The sequence below is a fragment of the Alosa pseudoharengus genome, unplaced genomic scaffold (assembly GCF_046254945.1).
Source record: "Alosa pseudoharengus isolate Yale_2024_CS ecotype anadromous, Long Island Sound unplaced genomic scaffold, YU_APseudo_1.1 YU_APseudo_1.1_scf_14, whole genome shotgun sequence".
NCBI classification, from domain to species: Eukaryota; Metazoa; Chordata; class Actinopteri; order Clupeiformes; family Clupeidae; genus Alosa; species Alosa pseudoharengus.
In genome coordinates, this window is record NW_027468609.1 from 40,022,624 (window position 1) to 40,047,322 (window position 24,699).

The 24,699-nt window shown below is 39.4% G+C and overlaps 1 protein-coding gene across 1 annotated transcript in view; it reads left to right on the plus strand.

Moving 5' to 3' along the window:
• aggf1 (angiogenic factor with G patch and FHA domains 1) overlaps positions 1-24,699 on the plus strand; it is a 135,572-nt gene that overhangs the window by 29,136 nt on the left and 81,737 nt on the right. Inside the window, exons 3-8 of the mRNA XM_076284922.1 lie at positions 297-396; positions 2,209-2,378; positions 5,739-5,870; positions 14,938-15,123; positions 16,598-17,045; positions 18,738-18,849. Of these exons, the coding sequence (XP_076141037.1) occupies positions 297-396; positions 2,209-2,378; positions 5,739-5,870; positions 14,938-15,123; positions 16,598-17,045; positions 18,738-18,849 (1,148 nt within the window). The remainder of the gene's footprint in view (positions 1-296; positions 397-2,208; positions 2,379-5,738; positions 5,871-14,937; positions 15,124-16,597; positions 17,046-18,737; positions 18,850-24,699) is intronic.

Genomic DNA, 24,699 nt, shown 5'->3' on the forward strand with positions numbered 1-24,699 from the left:
CAGCTAGGACATTTATGGTAGCTAGTAAATCGCGCTTGCAGTGGGGGTAGGGGGGGGGGGTACTGGAGTCTGCAATATGCCATCTCACTGCTAGATGGGAGCATTTCCTCCAAGAATTAACCCATGAAAGTACACAATGTAGCTTTAATGATAGAGATGCAGTTACATCTGCTATTTACAAACATACCTGGTCTTCCCCATGTGTGATAAAGTTTGTTCAGCGTAATTGTCACAATTGATGTACAATCATTCTCTAGTTTGATGTGTCTGTGTTTCAATGTGATTTTATCCTTCAGGTTAACAAGTTAAGTGCTGAACTTTATGCACAACAGAAGCAAGAGAAAAAACAAACAGATGCAGAGACGCAGACAGAGCATCACACTTGGACAGAAATAGGTTTGTCTGATACTGCCTCATTGGGCTCTAATATTCATGAAAGTGCATGAAAGAAATCTAATTTAATTATAGATTGTATACTTTTTTGCATGCAGTGTTCTAGATTTTACTTTACTATTATGACAATCAAGAAAAAACATAAGTGGGAGTGACACACCATGATCGAGGAAACTATTGGAGCGGAAAGAGGGATAGCTATAGAGGATATATATGCCTGTAAATCCTGAGCACTCCGGTAGGGCGCACAGTTTCCTCTATATATGCCTCTTTGTGATAGAAAGTAAGCCATCTCTAGACGGATTTTGTTTTGCTACAGGAATATATAGGAATACTAGGGCTGGGCAATATACCGAATATACAGTACTCAATATATCGCAGTTTGCTGTACGTGAGCTCCATTAAAGTGTTATATCGCAAATATCGAGTATTTCAGTCATCATTTTTTAAAGCGGCAACACAACACTTACTTTGCCGTTTCCACATCTCTCTTAACCTCTCCCCCTCCCTCTAAGTAACAATGTGAACAACGCACATCACACACTCACCAACCAATCCTGAACAATCTATTCAGATGAGGGTGTGACATCTAGGTTTAGACGAGAAGAAGTCTAACTTTCAGTTCAAAAGCGGCGGTAGCATTTCTATCTGTGGGTACCATAGACTAGTGTTCAACAATGAGGTAGGTTAATAGATGGAAGCAGTTCTGATTTGGTTACACAAAATGAAAAACGAAACGGAATACAAGAGATCTTCAAATTAAAGTTACAACGATATCCGTGCTATGTCTATGTGCACGTCTGACTGTTTTGAAACAACAGTGCACACATCTCACTCTCCACACATGCCTTTCTCGTGCTAAATGTTCATTAATGCTTCCCTCCAGATTGATTTTTAAATTAAATGTATGAGATCTGCGCATTGAGGCAGATTAGGCTACTGTCTATGAGTGCATCTGACTGTCTCAAAACGAAAACGCAACCATGTCTTATTTATCAACCAACAACCGAACGACTAAGTAAGGAAGCACGCACCACACCGTACCTTACCTTTCTTTTACTGTCTATGCATGTAAGCCATCATCATTCATATGGAGACATATCAGTGGCAGATTAAAACAAGTTAAATTTATTTGGAAAGTTGGATAGGCAGAGGGGCCTTTCAAAGAAGGCAAGGAAAGAAGAAGAGAATGATAAAGCCAAATAACAGGCCATGAGTAATGCTCTGCAAATAGGCTAACATAAATCAATTGATGTACCCTATTTACTGTAGTTGTGTTGAAAATTTTTCATGCACACTTTCCCTATGAGAAACTTAGTAGGCTACTGGCAAGAATTCAAAACTACACCCTGCTTTACCCCTGCTTTTACATGCAAATTTAAAATAGAAACCACCTGTGAATAACCAAGAATGTTTTAATGTGGATATAATTTGCAGGGATTGGACTGGTATGATTTATCCTAGCCTACTGCATCATACTGGCATGATTTAAAACATCACAGGGTTAAAATGTGAGAATTCATCCTTTCGTCCTTTTGAGAAAATTTGAAAATATCGAGATATATATTGTATATCGTGAAATAGACAAAACATATTGTGATATTATTGTTTAGCCATATCGCCCAGCCCTAAAGAGTACCATTGTTTAACTTTGCAGTTGAACTTTGTGAAATACATCCCAACTGGACAAAACAGGATGTTTAAGCCTGTTAGGTCTGTCAATTAGTGACCCCCATGACACTTTCTTTTCATGCCAACAACTCAACCATATTTACATAAATTGCTTGTGCATTTGCCATCTTTTTATATTCCTAGATCACAACAAGTATGACTTTGGAGGTTACCATTATTCTGAGACAGAAACGGAAGTTTTAGAAGATGCTGCTGCAGAGAATTCCAGTACTGTTTACCACAAAAACATGAGCTTGTGCCATGGCAGTAAAGAAAGTGGGAACATAGATTCCAATAATTCTCTTCAGCCACAGGTAAATAAGTCCAAAAAGCTTTTCACTTTACATGTTCTAGAACAATGTTTCATACACTGCCACAGCCACTGAAATTTTGAAATGCTAACTCCTTACCTTTTAGGTGTTTGGGGTGTGTGTTGGGGGGGCTGCCAACTAGGGATGTAATACACTCAATTCACAATTTGGTACAATTTACAATTGTAAGTTCACAATCTAAATTTCTCATTTTTTTAACAGAATAAGCTGCAGCCAAATTATGACTCAACAACATTCCATTAAACATAAACTGGGAGGAACACAAGACCTGACCTTGTCACCTTGTCCCAATGAATGCATATGCATATTCCAATTAATGCATATTCTGCCTTATCTAACTGATATTTATATAAGTAATTGAAGATTATGAAAAAAAAACACTATTGCTAGTTTGAAGGCAGAAGCAGATTGACCTCCCCTGTAGCGTTGTTGCCAGCATGTTTTAATCCACTTACGTCTGCGATAAGGCATCTCGTCTTAATTTCAGTCACAAATACATTGAGGGAATCAATGTATGAAAAGTTATCGTGAGAAAACTGGTGTGAAGGAGTAAGATATGTGTCTGTTGCCTGAGCCGCTAGCCCTGCATTAGTTTATGTGTATCAATGCGTAGCTCCACGATAGTTTTTTTGTTTTTTAATCATAGCATACACATGGCAGCCTTATTTAAAGGCAGCTTGCAGGCCGCAAACTGGCCAGAGTACTAGCCAATCAGGCCAGGGGATGAATTTTACCGTCATGGATGGCGTGGCACAACTAACTGATTCAAATGCATAGTGAACTGGCTGAAATGGGAAGATATTGCATTAAATATCAGCTATTACTGGATATATCGCTGTTAGCTATACACATGGCAGCCTTATTTGTAGGCAGCTTGCAGGCCGCAGAAAAATTGAAACAGGCCAGAGTACTAGCCAATCAGGGCTGGGGATGAATTTTACCGTCATTACATTACATTACATTTGGCTGACGCATTTTTAACCAAAGCGACTAACAACATGGTAACAGTTAAGTTTTAAAGGTGCCATGTGTAAGAATTGAGGTAAAAGTATCCAAAAAATGAGCTACACGCATCAAAAGAATGAGAAGAAATTAGGGCGATGATGTCATTTAAAAAATGACAAAGTATAGTGCTGCAGGGATATCAACCTGAATTAGCATGCTAAATTACTAGCCACAGCCCGACAGGTGTCATAATACCAGTTTCGGCCATTGGAGGCAGTATGCGGGCAACATAACCACCGGCCAAACTGCAATACACGTGTCTCGGTTATTACTCTAGGGAAGACCAACTCACTTTCTGGAGGTATACTGCCCCCATCTTTTATGGAATGTGGAGTATCAATTGATTTTTTGGCGGACATTACACATGGCACCTTTAAAGTAATTCTCTCAACAATTTTAGGACAATTTAAAAACGGTACAGTAAGAATAAGGGCATCAGTGAGTGCTGTTTTTAAACAGTTGAGTGTCAGTTCAAGACGGGTGGTAAGTGCTAGGATCAACAAGACTTGTGGTGCTATGAGAGGAGATGTTCTCTAAAGAGCTGGGTCTTCAGGAGTTTTTTGAAAATGGAGAGGGATGTCCCTGCACTTGTAGGAACTGGCAGTGTGTTCCACCAACGAGGAACAGCAGATGAGAAAAGTTTGGATTGGCCTGAGCGTACCGGTGGTAGAGCTAGACGTCGTCATGGATGATGTGGCACAACTAACTGATTCAGATGCATAGTGAACTGGCGAAAATGAGAAAATATTGCATTAAATATCAGCTATTACTGGATATATCACTGTTAGCTGGCCTGCCTGCTTGTGTAGTGAGATCGTTACAACTTATTCAGAATGCTGCAGCACGCTTGGTCTTCAATCAGCCAAAGAGAACACGTGTAACTCCTCTCCTAGTTACTCTCCACTGGCTCCCTATCCCAAAATTAAATTGAAATCTCTCACTTTGGCCTATAGGACACTGACTGGATCTGCTCCCTGCTATCTTAATTCAATGATCAAGATGTATATCCCCAACCGCTCACTGCGGTCTTCTGATGAGCATCTGTTGTGTCGACCAGCCATAAACGCTAGGTCAAATTCCAGACTCTTTTCCTCAGTGGTTCCTTGTTGGGGGAATGAGTTGCCCAGTGCTCTCCGTTCCTGTGATAGTTTTGGGTCTTTCAAGAGGGGTCTAAAGGCATATCTGTTCAACATGCACTTAGTTGATTAAGCGTTTCTTTGTTATGGTTTGTATATTATAGTATTTTTTTTCATTAGGCTATTGAATTGACATTGTTGTTTATTATTGCCATTCTCCTTAATGTAGTCTTACCAACTTTTTAAATTGTTTACTGTTAAATGTTACTATTGTATTGTCGTTATTTGTATGTTGCTTTGGACAAAAGTGTCTGCTAATTATCATAACCATAGCCGTAACGGTGGGTAATCCTTAGATTGAATTTTTGATCAATTGAATGTTATTACAGAAAATTGCTCAGTGATTTTAACAATAGTGTATACTTTCTGCATGTGTTAAATTGGTAATATTTTCCTTTGTTGACCCTGAATGAACATGTAACATACATATGTATATAACGTGCCTATATTATATATATATATATTGTGGTTTACCATTATACCGGTAATCGTTACATCCCTACTTGTGATAAACTATAAACCTTTCAGTAGACTTGTGAAAAATTCAGAATTTTAGAATTAGCCTCCATTCAATTCATGAATTGGATTGAATTGGCTCCGTCCCCGTCCTCCGTCTCCGTTCCTATCATTTGGAATGACAGGAAGTGGAATTAAATTCATGGCAATTTAAAGAAATGCCACACATACAACAGAAAGAATGTGTTGAATTTCACATACATTCAGTGTTGAGAAGGTTACTTTGGAAATGTATTGGTATACAAGTATGTCAAACTAATATTATTTATAGAATATGTAATACAATCATATCTGACTGTAAGGTAAATCTTCATTGTTAAACACTACACTTAAATTATGTACCGGTATATGAATGTCACTGAATTGTACTTCTACTTCCTTGTCTTTGTTTTTTAACCTGCTTTTCCTTGTCTATCTTTCCCCACCACTCATCCAAGCTTAGCCCATCCAGAACATTAACAACCATGTCTTTTTATAAAAGTTTACAAGTTTGTAACGGTTGTGTATCAATTCACCCTTCGCTAAGCCACACCCGAAAACCGCTACAGGCCAATCGTGGCTTAGCATCCCGTCACTAGGCACGGGAGGTCTGACAAGCTTTTCGAGTTTTGCCATGTTAACCTATACATATATATATATATTGTGTTGATAAGATAAAAAGGGTGTACTGTTTTTGTGTGTGCAGACAGGTAATAGTGGATCTATTGCTGATATGCTGCGTGCCACGGCTGAAGAGGCCCTATCTCATACAGGATTTGTTTTTGATGAGAACTCTGGAATGTACTATGATCACAGCACTGGCTTTTTCTATGATTCGGTAAGTCTTAAACTAAGAAATGCTTGGACATTATTTAAAATAAAAATGTGTCCATAGACTCCTGAATCCATAAACACATGATATGGATTATGGTGTAAAATGAAAGCAATAATGGCTGATTCAGATGTAGCCCTACTTTTTGATAGATTGACTCACTTGATACATGAAAGCCAATCAGTCAAAATGTCTATTACCGGACTTCCGGTTTCGGTCATGTTGGAGTAGGCAGCACATGTGAGGAGCTCCGACCTAACTTGCATGTTACTTTATCGAATTTAATTTTAGGATCTCAGGACTGAAGTTATATAAGAATTATATTGCGTTATAAGGCCACGCGCAACTAATGGCTTCTACCAGGCAAAAACAGACAGCTTTGGTGACCACACGAAACACAATTGCTAATAAGCTAACAGCAATGGCTTCTCCGGCTAGTGACCGCTCTTCCAACGACGATGGAATAACCATGACACAACTGGTGGAAGAACTATCCAAACAATGCGCTAGTTTGAAAGAAGATATTTCAACACTCATTCAGGAATCTCTTGGGCCATTATACAATTCAGTGAATGCACTGAAAGAGACAGTGGACAGCTTTCAACGTCTGACTGCAACGGAATCCTTGGCTGGGGAGAACTTTGGCAAGATTTTCGAAACCGGAGCAGCTATCAAGTCTCTACGAACCCAGAATGCTACACTGCTGGATCGTGTTGAAGACTTAGAAAATCGGTCACGCAGAGCCAATCTGAGGATTGTGGGTGTTCCAGAAGATAGTGAGGGTGTTGAGGACACTGTCAAATTTGTATCGAGCATGTTGATGGAGTTTACGGGCAATGCGTTGTTTGAATCTGCCCCAGCTCTGGAGAGAGCTCACAGAGTCGGCAAAAAACCTGAAAAATCTGGTCTACCCCCACGTCCGTTTGTGGTATGTTTTCACCGATTTCAAGAAAAAGAACGAATGCTGCAATGGGCTAGACAGCACACAGTTACATACCGAAATGCTACCCTGAGGATATACCCAGATTACAGCGTCAGTTTATCTAGGAGACGGGCTGAATTCAATGACGTCAAACAAGCCTTATATGTGAAGGGGATAAAATTCCAGCTACTCTACCCTGCCATCTTGCGAGTCACGTTTAACGGAAATACTTTCAAATTCAACACACCAGAGGAAGCAAAAGCTTTCTACGACCAAAAGGTGATGGGTGAAGACAATTAGGACTAACTGGACTTCGGACTGATAGCCTTGTGGAGTCAGCCACTTTGGCTGCAGTTAGCTTGTGGCTAACACGTCTGAAGAACTTTCCGAGCACAGACTGAGAATGTGAACTTGTCCCTTTTTGAGGTAAACTGTTATTTTGCTTAACATACTGGGTTACGGGAACTCTTAGGATGATTATTGAATCGTGAAAAGTATCACTCTTATTATTTTTTTCAACTGATAATGGTCACCGACTGCCACATGTTGGATTTGGTTACGTTAACTAACGATATACTTTGAACTGCTATAGTGCTAACCTAGCCGATTCATTTCTTTTATAAATAGGCTATATATGTGTAGCTCTATACACGTGTGTGTATAGTGGTGTACGTGACTGGTGAAGGATTTTGGTTATTTGATTATTTGTACTTTGTGGTTAAGGTTATAATCTGAGAGCTTTGTATTATGCTATTCTGTTTCATAATGTTATTGCTAAATGGTCAAGGCTCTTCACTGTTTACGGTAGGATAGGATGTACCGGAAGGTTCAAGAGTTAGGAGGGAGCCTGCAGTCTGCTCTTGTTCTAGCAGCAGACATAGGAGTGTTGAGGGTTAGGAGGGGGCCCATCAAAGCAATTGATGGTATATTTAGTACTGGATGGGGAATGTATACTGCCCAATGGTATCTCATTTTGTTTTATGTGATGCTTATGTTTTTGGAGGTTTTTGGCAAATATTATGGGGCGCACTCTCTTCTTTTCTTTTTCTTTTTAACAGAACATGTCATATGATATAACTAATGTCAGGGCTGAAGTAGGTGCAACATCAACTCATTTTATTACTTGGAATGTAAAAGGAATGAATGGGCCGAATAAGAGATCAAAAATATTTTCCCACTTAAAGAAATTAAATGCAGAAATAATATTTTTACAGGAAACACATTTGAAAATAGTAGACCAAGTCAGGCTTAAGAAAAACTGGGTTGGGCACAGTTTTCATTCTAACTTCAACACTAGAGCACGGGGGGCGGCGATCTTAATTCATAAAAAAATATTATTTACTCCATCTCAGACAATCTCAGACCCCCAAGGACGATTTATAATAGTATCAGGGTCACTCTTTAACACTCCAGTAGTACTAGCAAGCATATACGCCCCAAATTGGGATGATGTCAGCTTCATAAATAAACTTATCTCTCTTATCCCGAATTTTAATTCACACAAACTAATTCTTGCGGGTGATTTTAACACCGTCATGGACCCAGCCATAGATCGCTCCAACCCAAAGACTTTAGTACGCTCTAAGATGTCTATAGCTCTTAGTGAATTTGCAGAGCAGACTGGTAGTGTTGATCCGTGGAGGTTCCTCTATCCACATAAAAAGGAATTCTCCTATTTTTCAAACGTTCACCATACATATAGTAGGATAGACTTTTTCCTAATTGACAAAACACTCCTTCCTGCTGTAAAGAAGGCGGAATACAGTGCTATTGTTGAGTCAGATCATGCTCCAGTGTCTCTTGATCTTTTGTTTGCTCAAAACCTGACACAGCGTAGCACATGGAGATTGAACACAGCCCTACTAACAGATAGTCACTTTTGCAATCTCATATCTAAGGCAATAGATGACTTTATGCTATTTAACAAGTCAGACTCTATATCTCCATCCACTTTATGGGAGACACTTAAAGTAGTTGTAAGAGGAGAGATTATATCGTACACTATTTCACGCAATAAAGAGAGAAAGCAGAAGGAACAAGAACTAATTTCGTCAATTAGAAACATAGACCGGCAATTTTCCATCACCCCTACTCCAGAGTTATATAAAGAGAGGATTGCACTGAAAACCGAATATGATTTATTATCAACAGAAAAGACTGAGAGACATCACCTGTGGTCAAAAGGTCATTATTACGAACATGGGGAGAAAGCAGGCCGCCTTCTGGCCTATCAGCTGAAATGTAGATCTGCTTCTCGTTTAATCCCACAGATTCGCAATACTTCACAATCATTGACCATAGATCCAGTAGAAATTAATAATACTTTTAAAGAATTCTACTCAGAACTATATACGTCTACATCCCCACAAGATGACTCAAACATGACCACTTTCCTGGATAGTATAGACATACCAAACATAGATGCAGCTGCTAAAGACAATCTTGATAAGCCCATACAACTGCAGGAGATTGTTGATGCCATTCAGAAAATGCAAAGTGGCAAATCACCGGGACTTGACGGCTATCCTGTGGAATTTTACAAAAAGTTTTCTTCTCAACTTGCCCCCATCCTACTTGAAATGTTTAATCACTCTTTTAATCAGAATAATTTACCACAGACTTTGACTGAGGCATCCATCTCACTTCTTTTAAAGCCAGGGGTTGTTATCTCCCTGGATGCTGAAAAAGCATTTGACAGAGTTCAGTGGTGTTATTTATTTGCTGTCTTGGGGAAATTTGGTTTTGGCTCAAATTTCATTTCTTGGATCCGCTTATTATATACTGCTCCCAAAGCATCAGTACATCAGCCCTTTGTTATTTGCACTGGCTATTGAGCCGCTGTCAATTAAGTTCAGAACAGCCCCCGACATCCTTGGAATTCATAGGTTGGAAACTGAGCACAGAGTTTCTTTATATGCAGATGACCTGCTTCTTTATATTTCAGACCCAGTGTCATGCGTTCCTAATATTATTAATATCTTAAATGACTTTGGGCTGTTCTCAGGTTACAAATTAAACCTCTCCAAAAGTGAATGCTTTCCCGTCAATAATCTAGCCCTTCATATATCAGACAATACACTCCCTTTCCGTATGTCAAGGACTGACTTAGGGATACAGATCACCCGTGTGTTCTCTGATCTCTATGAAAAGAATTTCAAACCTCTCTTACTCAAATTGGAATCAGATTTAAAACGATGGTCTGTCCTTTATTTATCTCTTGTAGGTAGAGTTAATTGCATAAAGATGAACGTCTTACCTAGGTTTTTGTATCTATTTCAATGTCTCCCAGTCTTTTGTCTAAATCTTTCTTCCAGTCACTGAATAAATTAATCTCCTCATTTTTGTGGGCTGGCAAAAATCCTAGAATCCGTAGAGAACTTTTGGACAGACCCAGAGACCAGGGTGGCCTAGCACTTCCCAATATGGAAAAATATTACTGGGCGTCCAATATACAAAAAGTATCATACTGGTATCAGGCCCCAGACCTGGATTGGTGCAAAATTGAGGCAAACTCTTGCTTTTCTACTTCACTCCCTGTTTTAATTACAGCAAAATTACCATTCTCACCATCCAAATTCTCATCTAGCCCTGTGGTAATTTCCACTCTTAAAATATTGGCACAATTCAGAAAAAAATTTAAGCTGAAAGAATTCTCTGTGTATAGCCCAATTTGTGACAACCATCTATTTCCTGCATCCAGAATGGACCATACCTTCACACTGTGGCGTAGGAATGGTCTAACTATATGCTACAACTTTTATATAGACGGTGTCTTTGCCACTTTTACTGATCTTACTGAGAAATTTCATTTACAGCGGTCAGACTTATTTAGATACTTTCAGGTCCGTCATTTTATTCAAAGCCAGAGTTCATAATTTCCTGTTTTACCAACAGACTCAGGACTTGAGAAAATTTTGCGGACTCCAGTTCAGCACAAGAGACTGATCTCAAACATTTCAAATATAATAACTTCTCTCCAGGAAACGTCACTAGAGCGGCTTAAAACCGAATGGGCTGAAGAACTAGGGAGGGAAATCTCTGATGCAGTCTGGGACTGCGCTCAGGCTAGAGTAAATGGCACTTCATCCTGTGCCCGTCTTAGCTTGATAAAGTTCAAGGTTTTTCACAGAATTTATTACACAAAATCCAAACTATCAAAAATTTATTCTGACATTCAAGATAGGTGTGAGCGCTGCAATTCTACACCAGCAGATATGTCGCATATGTTTTGGACCTGTTCTAAACTAAGAGATTTTTGGTCATATGTTTGCAACAATTTAAACGATGCTTTTGATACCAAAATGAAACCCTCTGCAGACATGGCCATCTTTGGAGTCTTGATTAATGACATCTTGTTGCCCACTGATAAGAAGAATGCTTTTGCTTTTGCCTTTTTTGTTAGCCCGTAGAAGAATAGCTTTACAGTGGAAATCTCCTGATCCACCTAAAGGGTCTGTCTGGCTCAGTGACCTAATGTTTTTCTTGAAATTAGAAAAAATTAAGTACTTCACCAGAGGATCAATTAGTAAATTTCACAAAATATGGGACCCGTTGATTTTGTATTTTGATAAGCTCAATACTCTCCCGTAAGACAATAGGGCCCTGTTGTGTTTTTCAACCATGTGTAGCTAAAGGCATGTAAAATGTAAGAGTGTGGAATGCCCCCTTTTTTTATTTATTTTATTTATTTATTTATTTTTATTATTATTATTATTATTATTATGTACTTATTTTTATTATTATTATTATTATTATTATTATTATTATTATTATTATTATTATCCTTAATTATTTTAATGGCAGTAAGTGGTTGTTGTGGGTGGGTGGGTGGGATTTGATTGACAAAGTAATGTTAAACCAATTCAAGATATTCTATTTATATGCATCCTGTACAGTGTTACCTTTCTTGAATAAAAAATATCGTTTAAAAAAAAAAATGTCTATTACCGGTTAACGATTAAAAAGTTGGTTATGACCATCCCTCGTATGCAATATACAGTAGGCTATATCTATACAGATATCCCAGAATTTAGCACTGGCTGCAGCAACTCAAGAAATTTCCTTTAAGGTCATCTGTATTGTTGGATCTAGTGTCTTTCATTTTCCTCTTGACAATACCCCATAGATTCTCTATAGAGTCCAGGTCAGGCGAGTTGTTTAGCTAATCAAGCATAGTAATACCATAGTCAGCAAACCAGTTACTAGCAGTTTTGTCATTGGCCAGGTGCCAAATCCGGTTGGAAAAGGAAATCAGCATTTCCATAAAGCTTGTCTTAGCCAGTCATTTTTCTATGCCAACAACAAAGCTACCATGCTAGTTGCGCGTGTAAATCCTCACACCCCTAACTTTAAGAACGCTTCTTACCGCTGAGTTGGAAGCCTGGGCTTATAGCTCAGTGGTTAGAGCGTTCGACTCCCATGCCGGTGTGTGTTGAGGTGGCGGGTTCAAGGGCTGCTAACGGTGGGACGGACCGACCTCGGTTACATTAGGATACTCAAGTATTTTGATCCAGTGCCTGAGAGTACTTGGTCTTCTTAACCTTGGTCTCAGATAACGCTTGCTGGTGAAATGTTTTATCACATACTTATTAGACTCCTTACAATGCTAGTAGAACGCTCCACTGACTTGAATGGGATTTCCCATCATTCTACGGTAAGACCTATAATATAATTATATAAACATATAATCACCGCTGTCAATGGCAACGAGTTTTGTGCTTCTTATTCACGTCTTACATGTCACTCCGCAAGTAGTTTGGTTACTTCTTGCAATGGAACTTCATTCAAAACTAAAAGCAGACCGGTGTAATATGCGGGATAATGTATAGACAGAGTCATATCGTGTGGAGTTTATTTTTTCGTTTTGGCAAGTAGCCGTGTAAAGAGCAGGATAATGTATGTGAGTCTTATTGGCTATGTTATTTTTTTACCACTTTACAAATACATTGTTGCTTGTGATTAGGGATGTAACGGTATGAAAATACCTCACGGTAGTGACCAAAATTATAACGGTTTTCGGTATTATCACGGTATTTGTATAAGTGTGTTCAATATGTTCAGAAAGCACTGATAGGCCTACACAAGCTGAAATAGTTTCAAAAAGTGTCCCGTTCACTTTTTCATGTTTAATTGGCTATGTGCTTATAGTTTCTTACCCTACCCTACTTATCCAATGAGTGAGACCAAAGTGTTCGAAATAAAACTTTAGGCTACTGTGTTCTCCTGATAACGTGAGCGGAATGGATTTAATGTGGACACGAACATAAAAAGACGCAGAGTGGCTAAATGATACAGTGCACGTTTTGCGGTGAAAATGTTCCGCCTTTTAAAATCAGGTGTAGCCTAATCCGAATCGCGATTAAAACCATCAATTAGACAACAGAATCAGTAGGGTATCAGTTTTGTTTCATTGTACCAGGCCTACTGTATGTCAAAAGCAGGCTCAGATGAAGCTGGGAAGGATTAAACACACAGTTTTAACACAGTGGTAATCAACCGTGATAATTATGATATTTCAAAAGAAAACGGTAATTGTTATCGTCAACATTTTTATTGTGGTTTACCATTATACCGGTAATCTTTACATCCCTACTTGTGATAAACTATAAACCTTTCAGTAGACTTTTGAAAAATTCAGAATTTTAGAATTAGCCTCCATTCAATTCATGAATTGGATTGAATTGGAATTGAATTGGCTCCGTCCCCGTCCTCCGTCTCCGTTCCTATCATTTGGAATGACAGGAAGTGGAATTAAATTCATGGCAATTTAAAGAAATGCCACACATACAACAGAAAGAATGTGTTGAATTTCACATACATTCAGTGTTGAGAAGGTTACTTTGGAAATGTATTGGTATACAAGTATGTCAAACTAATATTATTTATAGAATATGTAATACAATCATATCTGACTGTAAGGTAAATCTTCATTGTTAAACACTACACTTAAATTATGTACCGGTATATGAATGTCACTGAATTGTACTTCTACTTCCTTGTCTTTGTTTTTTAACCTGCTTTTCCTTGTCTATCTTTCCCCACCACTCATCCAAGCTTAGCCCATCCAGAACATTAACAACCATGTCTTTTTATAAAAGTTTACAAGTTTGTAAAGGTTGTGTATCAATTCACCCTTCGCTAAGCCACACCCGAAAACCGCTACAGGCCAATCGTGGCTTAGCATCCCGTCACTAGGCACGGGAGGTCTGACAAGCTTTTCGAGTTTTGCCATGTTAACCTGTGGAGACTGAAGGCCTGTGGGTCATGAAGGGCACTTATTTGGATGTGTGGTGCCCTAACCCACGTAAAGACACAGTGAAATAACATGTTACACTATAGAAACATGATATAATTGGGAACACATATTGTTCTAACTATAAAAAATGGCATATTGCATGATATTTCCATAACCGCGAGATACACGCTTCACGATAACAAATACGATAAACAAACACGATAACGGCAACAGACGTTCACCAAGATGTATAGACCATCAATCTATTTAAAATAACACCTATTTGAAGTACATTCATGATATGTTGTCAAATATTGAAGTTGTGGGAAGTACATAGCTTAAATGGTATGTTTCTTTTGTCCCCCATGCCTGTTCCATTCATTCTGGCCAGGAGAGTCGAATGAAACAAAACGCACATTCGACTTCTGCTTAAATAACTCATGAACGGTTTTGTTCAGAGATGAAATTCCAACTGTATTTGACAGAGGGCAGATGTAGGTTGCTAGTGACAAAATATTAGCTTTCAGTGTGGTACGATGTCTTTGTAAATTACATTTCATTGAAAAGTCCCGGTTATCCCCCTATGTAATAGACGTGCAGGGTGCTAAAGCTTGTCAGGCATAGCAACAGTAACTAAGGAGGGTGGGACTTAGCGAAGGGTGAATTTGTGGCGCAGTTATTCTGAATGTTGGTCACAGGTGAATGGTTGCAGTGTTTTATAATGGCATAGAACACAGCCAATCACAATCAAGGACCGGTATTATCCATTTTAAAATGACTGTTTTATTTAACACAACCACACAAATAGTTACTTGTTTGTGTAGATTAAAACTATATAAATGTCTGATGAATATCTTGAGAGCCTGACAGTTTTAATTTCTTGGTCATATTAGAATTTGTTTGATGTCCCTGCTTAGGTAAATCAGCTCTACTATGATGCCAACACAGGGATATACTACTACTATGATGCAGACAGTGGAAAATATCAGTTCCATTCAAGGATACAAGTTCCCAGCACACAAGGTTTGGCTCAGGACCACGAGACTGTGGACGAGAAAAACAGTCAAAAGAACACTATTGGTGCTCTTGAACACAAAGATGGGGTAATTCCATGCTTATCGAATCATTTTGATATGAAAAATCTGGGTAATGGTTTTATTTTAAATGATTAATGGAGACTGATAGCACGTAGAGACTGGTAGACCTGGAGCTCCAAAAGCCGACCACAATCTTTTTGGTCTTGAGGGTGTTCAGCTGTCTATGGTTTGACCTGCACTATATCACATAGGCCTCCACCAGGCTCCTGTACTCCACTTCTCATCATCCCTTAATAGAGCCCACAATTACATGTTCATCTGAAAGTTTATTTATGTGACATGACTCAGAGTTGTATTTAAGTCATAAGGGTAAATGGTGAACAATACGGGAAAGCACAGTCCCCTGTGGTGTGCTTAAGCAATAAGCCCCGAGAGGCCATAGGTTATACTGATTTTAGAACAGCTAAGGGGCGTTGTTAGGCATGATGCGCTAGCGGAGTGCCTAAAACCCCCTTAGCTATTCTAAAATCAGTGTAAACTACAGATTCAAGGGGCTTACTACATACAGTATAGCTGGCAAGATTTCATAAAATAAAGGCACAGCAATGAGATTTATTCATAAATAATCATTCTTCCACCAAGAAATCTATTTCCTCCATCTGAATGGTTGCCAAGCAATGTTGTGACGCATATACATTTTGTACTTTTGTATCAAGTTATGGTAGCACAGTAATATGGAACAAAATGCGGTCAAGGTGTATGTTTGTACTGGATTTTACAACGGCATCGTACACAATTCAGCCAATCATAATCACGGACCATTTTAGAATAATACTTCTGACTCTGTCTGTCTCCATGAGCTTTCCAGGACACCAGGTATGAGCCCACCCTATTCTCTAACAGAAATGTACTATTATTTCCTGTATATTACGTCACACCATTGCCTCCATGCTTCATTACATACAAAAATCTATATGTAATGCTAGCTTTGAATGGAATATGTATAAGTAACTCTCAAATGACAATGGAATGACGGCAAGACAATTAGTTCAATATTTTTAAAGACTTGAGCCACAGTCTGTTTAAGGTGCAGTCAGCGATGACACAGGAAGTCACAATTGTTTATGTTTATATTTAAATTTATTAGTAGATGCTTTTGTCCAAAACAACGTACATTGCATTTTAACCAAGGACCAAACGAAACACACCAGAGAGGTATGTCAGCCCTACAGTTACCGTTCCCCCCCCCCCCCCGCCCCCACCCTCTGTACTCATTGAATGGGCAGCTAGTGGTCGTGAGGAGATGATTGCTGAATGTGACAAAAAAAATTATGTAAATAGCGTACCGTCTCTGTCCAGCAAGTAAATGAGGAAAATAGCACAGTTGATGCTTGGTTGTAGGAACATTTGACAGAGCAGTGCAACTGAAAATCTGAAGGAAAAATAATTAATCTACCACTCACCTGCATTACTCAGATATTAGATTCAGAGTGAATAGAGCTTTCTACCACTTTTTTACTGTGATGTTGTCTACTTTCAGGACCGGGTAGGAGAAAGACTGATGAGTGGTTATCATGAGTTTGACACATCGGATGTAGTGTGCCAGAAGAGGAAGAAAAGTGTGACAAGCAAATGCAGACAATCATGCAGCACAAAACATGTACAAAAAAAGAAGACATCCAAAAAAAGCTGCCATAACCAAAGCCTCCACCTCTCTGTAAAGAAGAAGAAGACCAAAAAGAAGAGGATAGAGGGTGACACACATTCAGAAGGTACAAGGAGGAAGCATAAGAAGACTCAGAAGGTGAAAAAGATTCACAGGAATCAGTGCATCTTATTACAGCACCATGAAGATAAACAGAGCAGTACAAGAGATCCCAGCACAGATAGTGAACTTGAGGAAGGAGAAATTATGGGGTCGGGGGGTGATGAGTCAAATTCCTCTACCTCCTTCTCTTTGACCCCTAGTAGTCCCAACACCGAGGAAGGTGAGTTACCCTACAACTGTGTTAGTTTTTAATTTGTTAATTTTGCATGCATTTTTTTTTTTAATTAAGGCATTAACTCATTGAATGCCAAGCTGTTTTCGGGAGCTTTGTCCTAGAGTGCCAGCAATCTAGACCATCGTTGATGATTTTTGTACAGCCACAGCATATTCTGTGTTATAGCTATGAACACATACAATAGCTCGATTAAAAGGTGAGACTTTAAGCTCTCGGTGGGTGCAAACCGTGTATTTCTACACACCTCTGTTCCTGAGAAATCCCAAGCTAAACAGTGGCTAATTTTCATCAAAATCGCTGTTTTTTTCTAGAAATGAAGATATAACGTCTTTCATGAAATATGAAGTGTTGCCTGTTACTTACTTGCGTAAACTTTCCGGGAAGTGATCAGCGAGACCTGGCGAGACTGCCACCTAGTGATAGACCCACGAAAATGGCCTGGTTTTGACCTGACGTGAATGCGTCACTGATTCGACCCAAAGCGGCAACCGAGTTATGATAAAATGTCCAGATTGTGCGTTTTCATGAGTTTCACGATCGTCATATATTTCATTTCCATTCATCACAGAGTTCCCTAAATCACATATAAGGTGTGTTAGAGTGTCTAATTTCGTAATTTTAAAAAAAAAGCTAAAAACGTAATATTACGTTTTTGGCACTCAACGCATGGGAAGGAAAAACTTAATATTACGTTTTTGGCACTCAATGAGTTAAGATCAATTCCAAAATAGGATTTTTTTTATTCTTCTGTTTAGTCAACTTAAGCATGTGTATGCTAAGGGTATGTAAACTTCTGGTTTCAACTGTACATACGCCGTCGTCCCTGTCAGATGCAAACCCCACCCTACCACCTTGACTAACACATTTTCTGCGGGAAACCCTGCCTTGACACAGAATGACCCTTATGTCATACCGAAAACAAAAGCAGCACAAGTGAAATGAAGAAATGTTGCAAAATCAAATAAAATATAGTAGGTAAAGATTATTAGGTACCCTTAATATCACTCTTTTTGCATTTTTTTTCAAATCTAGGGCCTTCCCTTGAAGAAAATCAATGAGAGTGCCGTACAAGCTTATAATGGTTCATTCATACTGAGAACATGTTTGTCTTCCACCCTACAATGTTTGGGGTGCATATGAATAATACTTTTCATTATATTAATGCCATAATATTGATTCCCAGACAATGTGGTTTTCAGGCTGTAAAACTTAATATGAAGACTGGGATTTGAACAGAAATATTTTACAGACCTTGGTTTTGGGACTCATTGTTATGTATAGACAAGCTTTGAACAAAATTTGAGACGGTGCAGCAACAACCTTGACATGGAATGACCCTTATGTCATACGGAAAACAGCAGCAGCACAAGTTAACCGTCTAGCCTAGCGGCTAACTAGACACAAACAATCGCAACAGAACTTAAACAGAATTTTCCCCCTCCATATCACAACCCAAAAAGGAATGATCGAGCTGTCCCTACTTCAAAGTGATTAGTAATAATTGGTGTGTATATATTTGCTTCCCTTCAGGATTGGAATTTACTCATTGTTTTCAGTGTAAGAGTAAATCATCATGTTCTGTTTGTGGAGAATGCTGTACATTACATGTGAATTGGTTTTTATTACTGCTACTCATTAACAAGATGTACAAAATTGGTTGCCACTTTGTGTGTGCAGTGGCTCCTGAGGCTTGGCCCCCCTGTGTACGTGTCACAGTGGTCCGTTCTCCTGCATTACAAATCGGAAGTCTTTTCATCCTCACAGCAGATGCTGCTGCTACTATTGGCAGGTGAGGAAATTAGAAAATTTAGATTGTTTCCTGTGTGTTGGTTATGTTTGTGTATGTATGCGCAGTGGCAGCACATAAAGGCATAGCAGGTTCTTAAGGTAGAGACGTTTTAGGGTATTATTATTCCCAGCGGATACCCAAAATACTGCTATACAGTATTACAGCTATACAGTATATACCTAGCTGCTGGCTGCAGCTAGGTATTACTCCTCGAAACAGATTTTTACCTCAACCTCAACGAGAAATAAGTCCCTTCAGGTCGAAGCAAAACCCCTCTGCTGCGCGTTGGGGTTCTGTTCTCCCTGTTTTTTCTGATAATTACCGGCGGACAATACATTATCCCTTACTTAATCCATTGGCAGATAAGTTTGCTTGTTTTTTATGTCTTAAAATAAGTCAAAATGTTCTTAAATTAAGTCAAATAATCTTACAAGAAAGCTTAAAGTAAGTATCCTTATACTAAAAACAATACCAACTAGATGTTTTGTCTTAATATAAGATTATAACACTTAGTAAGATATTACTTTTTGCAGTGTAATACTTGTTCTCCTTGGGACAGGCCCTTTTGGGAAACATTGGTATTGAAATGATCAGTCAACTTGAATGCAAGAGTTGAATGCAAAACAAATTTGTGCCGCATGCTAATGATACTAAGCGGATTTAATAGTTATTTAGCTAGTCGTCTTCTATGCGTCCTTGCTTTCACGATTGTGAAAGTTTTATTTGGTTTGTGTTGGCCGAGTCGCGCGTGTCCATTGAGCAAAAGAGGGATATGGAGGGAGGGAGAGTGAGAGAGAGCGGGGCAAAGGGGTTTACTTCTATACTGTTTGGTAAAGTTGAACACAGTCTACAATGACAGCAACGAGTGGTATGCAATTAATATTTATTTATTTTTGGACAACGTAGGCTACCGGTAAGTAAAGTGGGAGATGTGTGTTGCTTATGCGGCCGCGTAAGCTGCAAAGCATTGCGTGAAACAGGGTGTGTCGCAGTTCTGCCTTTTCACACCACGACACAGGTTTGTGGATATGAGTGTCGCAAATCGCATATTGTTACAGCCCTACCAGATACTTCAGCAACCTGCATATGTGTTTCACTCGCACCATCTTCCCCATCTCCCCCATCCTGTTTTTGGTAGCCTTTGAGGTAATCCTCATTGGGGCCAGGGAGGTAGTTGGAGGTATCAAATTAACATCAGATGTGAGGCTTCCAAGCATCCTTCAAATGGCTCCTTGCACAATCAGGCTCCCCAAGCGTTTTGATGAACTTCTCACATGGGCAAGGATGAAGGTCAAGGCGGAAAAATCAAGAACCCTGTCGATAAGTAAAGGGATACCTCAAGTCCAGGACATCTTTGTCGCAGGAGGGGAGCCCATTCCATGGCTGGATGAGAAACCTCTGCGAAGCTTCTGGAGGCAGTACATGGTAGACTTGACAGGCAGATGGGAAAGCTAGCCAAACATCAACTCTCTGACGGACTGACTAACATTGATATTGAGTCAACTGCCTGGGAAGCACAAGGTGTGGTGTTACCAGCACATCCTGTAGCAACGTATCCTGTATCGCCTCATCAGAAGTCAGCAGAATGGATAGCCTTGCCAACAGCTACATACGTAAGTGGCTAGGCTTGTCCCGATGCTTTTCAGACGCAGGTCTCTTCGGCATCTTTTGGCACTGAACCAGGGACGCTTCAGGTGGCACCATGATCAAATCCTGACAAAACTGGCTGTAGGGTGGCAGCAAACCATTTACCGGCAACAGAAGAGCATGCCCTGGTAGGGTTTGTAAAGCCTGGCAGTACACACCAACCTCCTGCTCAGAAGAAGAGCATCATGCTCGCACCTGATATAGAGTGGCAGATGTTGGCAGACCTCAGGAAGCAGCTGGTCTTTCCAAGAGAGATCATGACCACCACTCTCCGGCCAGACATAGTCATGTGGTCCACAGTGGCGAAGCGGGTCCTCATTGAACTAACCATCCCCTAGAGTATGACAGCAGCCCATGAAAGGAAGCACCTGAAGTACTCCAAGATGCTGGCTGTAAAGCAACTGTTCACCCTGTGGAGGTTGCTGAGCAACACTCCCATTGAGATTGGGCAACATAATTTCTATCTGAACGATTTGGATACTTATGGGAAACGAGACCATCCAATCAGAGTGCTAGCAATAAATCACATGACCAACCATCTGTGAGCTTCTGAAATGTTCAATAAAGATACCAGGGTCACGATAGTGAAGCGAGGGGAAAAGAGAAGCTTTGTATATCTTTTCACTCCATTAAGTGTTTATATTGAAACCCAAAATGGACATTTTAATTCATCAAATACTTAAAAAAACAAAAAACTATGGATTCCCAAGAGTCCAAGCTTTTAAATGGTGTATAATATTACTAAATTACATAGCAATGTTTTTTTTTATTTGATTTGATTTATTTGGAATAAAGACATATCTAAGGGACAAAGTGCAAGCACTTATTTCCATCATGGTCCCTGATGTTACAAGACCGGACATATATCCACATAAAACAAAACAATTAACCCTTTAGGCGCCAGAGGTTTTTTTTCGAAACGTTCAATTTTGACATTTTAATTTCAAAAGGCTATTTGTTAAAAGTGATGAGATAGAGACTTTCTGTAAATTAGAGAAATATTAAGGATGACCCAAAGTTTATGTTGGGATTAAATTTCCCCATCTAATTTGCATATTATGACGTCATATGGTGGCGGCCATCTTGGATTATAGAATTTTCATGAAAAGTCACATGTTTGAATGATAAAATGCAGCACTTCTTTCCCCCCAAAATGTCCCGCACCTTCTGTATGCTATATTGCACAATAATGAATGCTCAGGTAAATAGTAAGTAAACAACAATGGTCCTCATTTGCATGACATTAAGATCAACCCTCCCCCCTGTCACCAGAGGCGGACAGAGTACACAGCTTCATTACTTGAGTAAAAGTACAGATACCCTACAGATACAGATACAGATTTTTACTCAAGTACAAGTAAAAGTACAACAGTCAGATGTCTACTTATGTAAAAGTACTGAAGTACTTGTTTTTAAAAGTACTTGAGTATCAAGAGTACAAGAGTAGCCTACATTTTCTAAATATTGCATTACTACTGCCACAGTGCTTACATTTATGTACAGAAACGTCCTAAATGGAGTTATGAAAAATGTTAATGTTAATACCTTGGAAAATGTAAAATGAATTGGAAGTAAAATCAAGTCATTTTCATCTTTTTACCATGTTGCCAGGGATGGGCAGTATTTCTAATACATGTATTTAAAATACGTATTTCAAATACAAAATACTATTTTGGGGATGGGGATGGACCTGCCGCGTCTTCATCCATTGTTTCGTCCATGGTTTCATCTCTTATCTAAATCTGACCATGGAGTTGACTTTGGCGAAAAGCTGAAGGTGATTGCTGATAGGCTGTCCCAATAAGTGGCGCCTGCACAATCCAATCATGTTTGAGAGGGAAGCAACAAATTGAGGGTTTCCGAGATTTTTCTTTTTTCCTTTTTTTTAGAAGTAGTAACGGGTACTCACGGTTATGGATAGAAATGTAGTGGAGTAAAGAGTACAATATTTGCCTCTCAAATGTACTTGAGTAAAGTCATGAGTACTCCCCAAAAATGATACTCGAGTGAAGTACAGATCCCTCAAAATTGTACTCAAGTACTGTACTCAAGTAAATGTACTCCGTTACTGTCCGGCTCTGCCTGTCACGGTCACTGATTTGTCAGCCTGCAGTGCAGAGTGTGTTTTAGTGGTCTGAATAATGGTTAACCATTGCAGTTACAATGTGTGTTATTTGATGGATGATGAATTAGAAGATACTTTGTTGAAATGAAAATGATTTTATTACCAAAAAACAGGAAACAAGATTTGAAATTGCAGCGCTCTCTAGACCCACAGTGTACATTAAACCTCTTATAAACATGACAATATAAACATACAGTGGGCATTGCTTTCAAATGGCCACTTCAGTCGCGCATTACGAGGCGTGAAGCTGCGTGAAGCTTTAGTACCACTTTCAGCCACTGTGCGTCGCTCTGCCACTGTACATCGCTCTGTCAGTAGCCTGACTGCCGCCCCTTCTGAAAAAGCAGGAGGCTAGGCTACCTTTAAACGTAATTGTTACCGAGAGGAATCCCAGCCTACGAATTCAATAACAAAATAAATCATGCGTAATTAAACATTACCTCGATTAAGGCTACTTGGGTATGGCTTAAGGCTTGACTACACGGTGGTAGCGAAAATCGAAATCTGCTTTTGATAGCCTACCGGTGCCCTCCACAAAACGAAAAAATATCTTAATTTGCTGTCTATGTTATTGTCAGTGTTGGGGGTAAGGCAACTACGCAAATCAAAACAGTATCTTAAAGGGACACCAGGCAAGCCTGATGCTTTTTCTCTACGAAACTCCCCCTCGCTTGGTCTGAAGCTCTTTTCCTTTTCTTTGCATCTTCCGTCAAGGGTTTTCGCTGCTTCTCTGCCATTATACACACGTTTGCAACAATCGCTAGCGTTTCGTTAGCCTCCCTCTGTGCTGTGGATGCAGGATGGAAACTGAAACTGCTTCGGTCGCCGGGTACGATACACTGAACTTGCAAGCGGGATATTCTTCCTACAGGCAGTAGGGGCGGGCGAGAGAGTCTTCATTCGCCCTGTAATGAGTCATTTAACCATATACCGACTTACGAAGATGAGTAATTAACACAAAAACGTTGCCTGGTGTCCCTTTAATTTGCCCTACTTCTTGACTGCAATGTAGTCAATTGACTGCTTGACATGTCATTTTTATTTTTCTGTACAAATACATCTGCTTTATGCCGCAGAATTACATTCATATTTGGCTGACTGCAGACGCGCCACTTCCCTCCCCATATTCCAAGATTAAGATAGTAGCCTATACAAAAAGCACTTCATACCATCATAAAAATAGCTATTTGCAATTTCACAAAACACTGGTCCTCATTTTGCGAATGCGAGGACGATATGAGCCTGTTGCATTTAGTTAGATGTCTGAGTCACGCATGTTGTTTGAAAACCACTGGCTCGTAATCACAATAATTTAACACACGACAGTTGGATAGCCTACTTCATCATGTCCCCATGCCTACTTTTTTGTGAGTAGCATAGATTAAAAACAATAAAGTATGTCTCTCCGTTTGGGACATCGAAAACTTATATTTTTAATAGACTACCGTCGGAGATGCTGACTTGCAAAAGCCTCGGGATAACACGTTATCTCCACTATCATCAGTCATGCCCCTTGATCAAAGTGGGGAATGAAATAAAAGTTTGAGAACCACTGGCTTAACAAGTTACCTGCAGTCCAGAACACACAGAATCTGTTGCAAAATTCTGATGATCGGCGATGATATCGGCAAATGTTTGTTTTCCAAAGTAAGAATTTCACTTCACCATGCACCTTCGACAATGAATAGCTCATTACACTTGTTACTGTTAAACGTAGGCCTACCTGGTATCATTACAAACATTATTCTGTGTCCTAAAACTGGCATATTTTATGGCATTGTGTCTTGTAAGTTCGTTGCAAAATCTAGAGAAATGTGTGAGGTGGTCAGCGGGGGACAATTGAGACACACATTGGATTGTGTTATTACTTGAACATTCCAAACTATCCACAGCTGTGGTAGGCCTATCAGGGGCAGGAGGATTACTGTTAGCGCAGGCTTTATATAAAATTCTTCAACAGAAGACCTCGAATGTTGTCTTGTTTGTGGAGCGCTTTGCTTCGCTTCTGTAATCTCGGCTTCATTGAAAATGAGGGCTTCCCTCAATGACCCTCCGAGAATAAATAAAGGTTGAATGAA